Source organism: Octopus bimaculoides, chromosome 3, assembly GCF_001194135.2.
Source record: "Octopus bimaculoides isolate UCB-OBI-ISO-001 chromosome 3, ASM119413v2, whole genome shotgun sequence".
NCBI lineage: Eukaryota > Metazoa > Mollusca > Cephalopoda > Octopoda > Octopodidae > Octopus > Octopus bimaculoides.
Window position 1 is genome coordinate 53,736,087 of NC_068983.1, and position 7,500 is coordinate 53,743,586.

The window sequence follows — 7,500 nt, forward strand, 5'->3', positions numbered from 1 at the left end:
GTGTGTGTGTTATTGTCAGAGTTTGTGTGTGTGTGTGTTTTGTTTTTGTGTTATTGTCAGAGTTTGAACTGGTATATAAAGCATATTTGTTCTCATAACCTTTTCGGGAATGTGAGGGACTTTGTTGTACCCTGTATTATGTAACTTATTTACTGAATCACAAACAGATAAGTGTTACTTTGAATTAATAGATTAATATAAAAGTTCTTACCTTAAGGCACCGCTAAACAAACAGGACACAAACAAGCCAGGCAGCCCTTTCATCTCACCCAGAATATCCATTACAAACAAAGGAAGCAGCTAAAAATATAGGACAAGATAAACACATGTACTTTCAATAAAATATGTTATATCCACCCACACGTGTATGTATCTATGCATGTATCCATGTACGTATATATGTATGTATGCATGTATTATATGTATGTATGTATTTATGTATGCATGTATATATGTCATTGTTCAGTTTTATTTCAAGATTTCTTGCCAATAGAGAAAGAGTCAGTTTCTAACCTAGACCCAAGGTTCCTTCATTGGAATTTCAACATCAACAACAGGGTATTTTTGTTTGTATGCATGTATGTATGTCTATGTGCAGATTTGTCTGTTTTGTTTTATATATGTATTCACATGCATATAGTTGCATATCTAGACATGCTCATATATATCTAAATGGTAAACTTTTGGAAAGGTTTACAGATTTTTACAGTTCCAGTGATGGATTGGAACTTCATTATATAGTGTCCTAGCTACAACATCATGTCTCATTGTAGATAATACCGTGATAACATTTTGTGCATCAGGTATTTGGTAGATATTTCCTGTTTCTGGATTGCAAACACATGCCCTTCAAAGTGGGAGATAGTAATCCGGCTATTGGTTCATGATAAATTGCTTCGATGACCAATGTTACTATCATCTTGGAGCTTTCTACTATCATATCCATGCATGGTCTTCTGCTCATATATGCTCATTCTTTCATCTGATGATATGTTGCAGTCGAGCCGTGTGATTTCCTTGGGTATGTATTTAAGATTATCAGACAAGAAATGCTGCTCAGAGAGCTGCCTTCCAAGTCTTATGATGTTATCAGCATCATGGATGCAAACTTGGTCAAAAGATGCACTCTGACACATGTGTGTGTGTGTGTTTGTGTGTGTGAGTACATGTTTGTGTGTATGTGTGTTTGTAGGTAAGTATATTGCTTTACCTCAGAGTAAAGACTCTTTATACATGTTAATTTGTGTGCAATTTATGCAGTAAACCTGGGTCTGAAATGTCAATGGCACATGTCATCATTCTGAATAAGCCAGGTAAATGTTAAGAAAAATAGTAATAAAAAGGCAAACTATAAAAGCAAAACAGCTCAAGAGAGCACACACACACACACACACACACACACACACACACACACACACACACACACACACACACACACACACACATACACACACACACGCACACACACACAATTTCCAATAAAGTTGAAATGAAATTTTCAGTGAAGACTACGGGGATTATATCAGCAGCAAATAGCTTAACCCTCTTGATAGCAACTTCCCTCAAACCACTCCTCTCTTTTCATGATACAAGCTTTCTGTTTCAAAGTGACCTAAATTAAACCCTTCCACCAAAATTTCAAGTTAATTTATGTTCCAAACACCAAATGAATCATAACAGATATTTTACTAACACCAGTGTTTTCAAAATTTATTGGCACAAACAAAAGCAGTGTATTTCAACAAAAATATGGTAACAAAAGACTTGAAATCACCCCCAGCAGAAGGGCCCCTTAGGAAGCAGTAAAATCCCTGCAAAAAAAGTAAACAAAACTGTTTATATTGCAGGTTTTTCTTTCTCTCTATTTTTCTTTTATTTGCTTCAATCATTAAACTATGACCATAATGGGGCACATCCCCAAAATGTTTAATCAAACAAATTGACCTCAGTTTCTATTTTAAGCTTGTAAGTTTCTTTTATCAGTTTCCTTTGCCAAACAGCAAAGTTACGAGTATGTAAATAAACCAATGTTGATTGTCAAGCGGTGATGAGTGATAAACATAAACACAAATGCTACACATGCACACACACACATATATATATGACAGACGTCCACACAGTTTCCATCTACCAAATCTACTCACAAGGCTATGGTTGGCTTGAGGCTATAGTAGAAGATACTTGCTCAAGGTATCATGCAGTGGGACTGAAACCAAAATTTATATGGCTGCAAAGCAAGCTTCTTTATTACATATCGATGCCTATCAGAAAAACGGGTTGAAGTGATTACTTTCCAGTCTTATGAGAACCACATCAGCAAAAGACTATGCTTTCTTCTCTGTCCAGACAGAGACAAAGTCTTTAGGTGTCAGTTTTAGCCTCTACAGGCTTGAGCTCTGCTGATATTTTTTTGTTTCTAAGACATAGACATGGCTGTGTTGTGAGAAGCTTGCTTCCCTACCACATGGTCCCAGGTTTAGTCCCACTGTGTCTTTTACTATAGCCTTGAGCCAACCAAAGCCTTGTGGGGGGGATTTGGCAGATGGAAACTGATGGAAACTGAAAGAAGCACATAATATATATATATATTGGTGTGTGTGTGTGTGTCTGTGTATGTGTCTTTATAATACAGTTCTATATTTAAGAGATGAGGAATTATGTACATTATTTACATTATTTGTCCTCATCTTGTTGTTAACACAATATTTCAGCTGATATACCCTCCAGCCTTCATCAGATGGAAATTGTATGGAAGCCCATTGTGTGTATGTGTGTGTTTCTTTGTGCTCATGTTTGTACCCCACTGTTCCAGTGCTTGACAGCCAGCACTGGTTTGTTTATGTCTCTGTAACTTAGCTGTTTAACAAAAGAGGCTGATATAATGAGTACAAGTCTTAAAAAAACAAGTATTGTATTTGTTTTGTTTGACAAAACCCTTTCCAGTAGTGTCCCAGCATGGCCATAGTCAAATTACTGAAATGAGTATAAGATGATAAAATAAGTACCATAATTTGATAAAAGTAAAAAAAAAAATTACAATTTGTGACTTACGAAAATAAATCTAAGTTTACTTGTAAATGATATGAAGAGAATGGACCCCTAGGACAGGTAATGATGTATAAAGGAGCTAAATACATAACTAGCAATACATTGCACTGAAAACTGTATATACAATCAGAAAATTCTTATTGGAAACTTACCTGATCACCTTGAGTTATGAGTTTAAATGATTTGGGATCACAAGTTTTGTAAAAATCATACAAGACCATTCCAATCAAACAACAAATCAAGAGAATGATGGTTAATCCAGGGAAATTGAGCCACATTGCTCTGGGGAAAAATAAATGAGCAAGTAAATAAATACAGTTCTATATTTAAGAGATGAGGAATTATTTACATTATTTACATTATTTACATTTATCGGATATTTGTCCTCATCTTGTTTGTTGTTAGCACAACGTTTCGGCTGATATACCCTCCAGCCTTCGTCAGGTGTCTTGGGGAAATTTCGAACCTGGGTTCTCATTCCTAACGATGTTACTATTATTATATTATTATTATTATTATTATTACTATTATTAATCAGGTCGCTGCGGTGATGAGCAAAGAATATAAGTAGCGATCGTGATACCCACCACGAGGAAATGATCAAGCTCAGTAACAATCTATTAAGAAACAATTACCCCAAGAACATACTACCTACTCCAATTATGAAGAAAAGAGAGGATGAAACCAATAAACTGTCTACAGTCTGTCTACCCTATGTGAAAGGCCTCTCCGAAAAGATACAAAAGATATGCAGCCCATATGACATCAGGGCAGTATTCAAGAGCAATACAACACTTCGCAAATATCTCCTTCGGGTAAAACCACCAACAGAAGAGAATATGACCAAAAACTGCGTGTACTCCATCCCATGCAGCTGTGGTAGATTATACAAAGGCGAAACATGTCGCCCCCTCAAAATAAGGCTAGAAGAAAATCGCAAAGCTGTGACACGAGGAGATATTGATAAATCAGGTATAGCTGATCATGTATGGAAAAATGGAAACCACCTCCCCCTGTGGAACGAAGTTAAAATAATAGACAGGGAACAACACTGGAAAATACGAAAACTAAAAGAAGCAGCACATCTGCTAGGACACAACAACCTCCTAAGCAGACCGAGTGCAGATATGAATAGCATATGGGAACCGGTATTGAGGAAGGATAGAAAAATAATAGATTTATAAGCCTTAAAATTCACCCCATAATTGCCCACGGGCATATGGCGTAGTGGTTAAGAGCACGGGCTACTAACCCCAAGGTTCCGAGTTCGATTCACGGCAGCGACCTGATTAATAATAGTAATAATAATAATAATAATAATATAATGATAGTAACATCGTTAGGAATGAGAACCCAGGTTCGAAATTTCCCCAAGACACCTGATGAAGGCTGGAGGGTATATCAGCCGAAACGTGTTAACAACAAACAAGATGAGGACAAATATCCGACAAATGTAAATAATGTAAATAATGTAAGTAAATAAATATTCCTTATTGAAAGAATTTGAGCAGACAAATCACACAAACACATTTAGTTCTGAATTCTTCAATTAACAACTTTCAACCATTTGAATTAATGCAAGATGTCCCAGAATTAGCTCTTTATTTCACTGAAATTAGACAATTTTTAAAAAACTCACTTTTATTCATGTTTATCATGTTTGATATGACTTAAAAATGTATAAATTTTAAAATTTTGTTCATAGTCATTTAATATCCGTTTTTTTTTTTTTTTAATGTTGGCATGGGTTAGACAATTTGACTAGAACTGGTAAGCAGAAGAGCTACACTAGGTTCTAGTTTGAATTTGGCTTGGTTTCTAGGGCTGGATGCTCTTCCCAATGCCAACCACTTCAAGAGGCTAGTGGGTGCCTTTTACGTGTCACTAATGTGCTGTGTCACCAATTTTATAATTTTACAATCATTTTTATGATTTTATATTCTATGATGATGATGATGATGATTCAATCCTGTTGGATCTCACCTATCTATCCATGACAGCCACTTTTACAATTTGGCTGCAATCATCTTCTCTGCTTCCATCCACAGGATGGAGCTACAGTTTACCTAAACTTAAAGAATGCATTCAATTTGTTGTACAAGTGATAACACCTGCATTGCTTCAAAATGTGCTTCACAGCGCTAAGGTTAGATTTGAAATTTGCAGGAATTCAGGTGGAGCATATGTTGGAAATTTCTAATGCGATTTTGATGTAAGATTTATAAATCTATTCGTTTTGGTATCATAATTAAATAATAAACATAAAATTCTGTCAGTTTTTTTTTAAATTAGCCAGATTTCATTGAAATAGATAACTAATTCTGGGATCCCTTTATTTACAAAGTTTAAGACAATAAAGTAATACAGTTTAGATAATAATTCACATTTAAAAATATTTGACTGTGTGGTTGGGAGGCTCACTTGCCAATCATGTGGCCTTGGGTTCAATCCTGCTGTGTAGCATAACTTGAGCTAATGTCTTCTACAGTACCAGGTCAACTAAAGCCTAGTGAATAGACTCTGAAAGATGCCCATTTTATGCAGTGTGTGTGTGTGTGTGTGTGTGTGTGTGTGTGTGTGTGAGCCTGAGATAGCTACTGATGGTATGAAAGACTTTTTGATATTGTGATGAATTCAGAAGAGCCTGCAATACCTCTGAATAGCCCCTGGAGCATGTGATAAATATGTGTGTGTGTGTGTGTGTGTGTGTGTGTGTGTGTGTGTGTGTGTTTGTGTGTGTGTGCATACATGATGAAAGTAAACAAAGTTTGCTTTAGAAGCATTGAGATGTCTCAAAAGTTAAGGAAGTAATTTTTTATTCTCAAATCTGAAATGCAGGATAATGCTAATAATGTAGCATGAACAGAATAAACTACCCATATGGGTACTCTATCCCAGGGGTTTTCAAACTGTGGTCCGCAGACCACAGGGGGTCCGCAAGGACAAGACAGGGGGTCCGCAACGACAAGACAGGGGGTCTGCAAGGACAAGACAGGGGGTCCGTAGACAGCAAATACTTTTTATGGGCAATTTGATTTTATATATGTTTTTTAATCGAAATCTTTTAATTGACAATAAACCTATTTGTTAAATACTGTTAAATAAATAAATGTAAAAATATATGTTATTTTAAGCAAATATTTATGTATAAATTTCATAAGTGTTTATAAGGGGGTCCCTAAGGTAAAGCCTGAAATATAAAGGGGTCCGCAAGTCAAAAAGTTTGAAAACCCCTGCTCTATCCTGTTCATGTTATATTAGCATTATCCTGTGTTTAATATATCATCATCGTTTAACGTCCACCTTCCATGCTAGCATGGGTTGGACAATTTGATACACACACATACACACGCACGCACGCGCGCGTGTGTGTGTGTGTGTGTGTACAGAAAAAAAGAAAACAGATAATATATATTACAAAAGCCAAGAAGAAAACCTCCCTAAGGGTGAGGCTTCTCCAAGTATATAAAATATCAATAAGTATATAATAGTACAGTATATATAATATCAATAAAAAGAGTAAAAGACTAGGGCAGACTTACAGCTGAGCACCTCGCAGTGTTTTACATGTGCATGCACGCTGGACTTGTGCTTGGTTTACTCCATAAATGGCAACCCATGTGAAGAAACCTCCAACTGTCAATGACCAAAATGAATGTCTCACTTTAGGGTCCGGATCAAAGCTGAAACATACATACATACATATACATGTCAATAAATGTATCAAAATTTTCCACAAAGATTCTAATAAACAAGTGTGACCACATGGTAAGAAGCTTACTTCCCAACCACATATTTCTGGGTTCAGCCCCTCTGTATGGCACCTTGGGCAACTGTCTTCTAATAAAGCCTTGTGCTGACCAAAGCTTTGTAAGTAGATTTGGTAAATGGAAATTGAAAGAAGCCCATCATATGTGTATGTATATATATTATATATATTTTATTTTATGGTAAAATATGTACTGCATATTTTACCATAAAAGGAAAATGTTACTATTGATCTATTTCATTCAGGGTAAGCACTGTCTATCTTGCCTACCCAGGCAGTCTGTCCCTGAGTTCCTGACCCTTTGAATTCATTACCATCATCACCAACCTTTAACATCAGTCATCCATAATAGCATGGTTTGAACAGTTATCCTAGTTCCTACATAAAGGAATAAGCATCTAATACAAGCTGATATTTTGGTATTATAATGCCATATTCAAAGCTCGGTGAATAATAAAAAACTAAATTCCTTGATACTATGATTCTAGTATACCAACACCTGGATCTACCTCACTTCCCTGCTTCAGTACAAGACTGAGACCAAAATATTAAATTGTTCCCTTTCTTAATTGCAACTTAATTTATTTTAACTACCAAATTTCCTTTGTAATTATTTTAAGAAGCTACATTTCTTTAACCCTTTAGCATTTAAGCCATATCTGACCAAAATATCCTACCTGTTT

General features: G+C 35.8%; 1 protein-coding gene across 4 annotated transcripts in view; it reads right to left on the reverse strand.

Annotated features, from left to right (window-relative positions):
* LOC106880479 (sodium-coupled monocarboxylate transporter 1) overlaps positions 1-7,500 on the reverse strand; it is a 177,370-nt gene that overhangs the window by 88,372 nt on the left and 81,498 nt on the right. For all 4 annotated transcript variants that reach the window (XM_014930424.2, XM_052966176.1, XM_014930423.2 and 1 more), the window contains 3 exons: positions 6,591-6,731; positions 3,201-3,330; positions 212-300 (listed from right to left, as the gene is read on the reverse strand). In XM_014930424.2, coding sequence (XP_014785910.1) covers positions 212-300; positions 3,201-3,330; positions 6,591-6,731 — 360 coding nt within the window. The remainder of the gene's footprint in view (positions 1-211; positions 301-3,200; positions 3,331-6,590; positions 6,732-7,500) is intronic.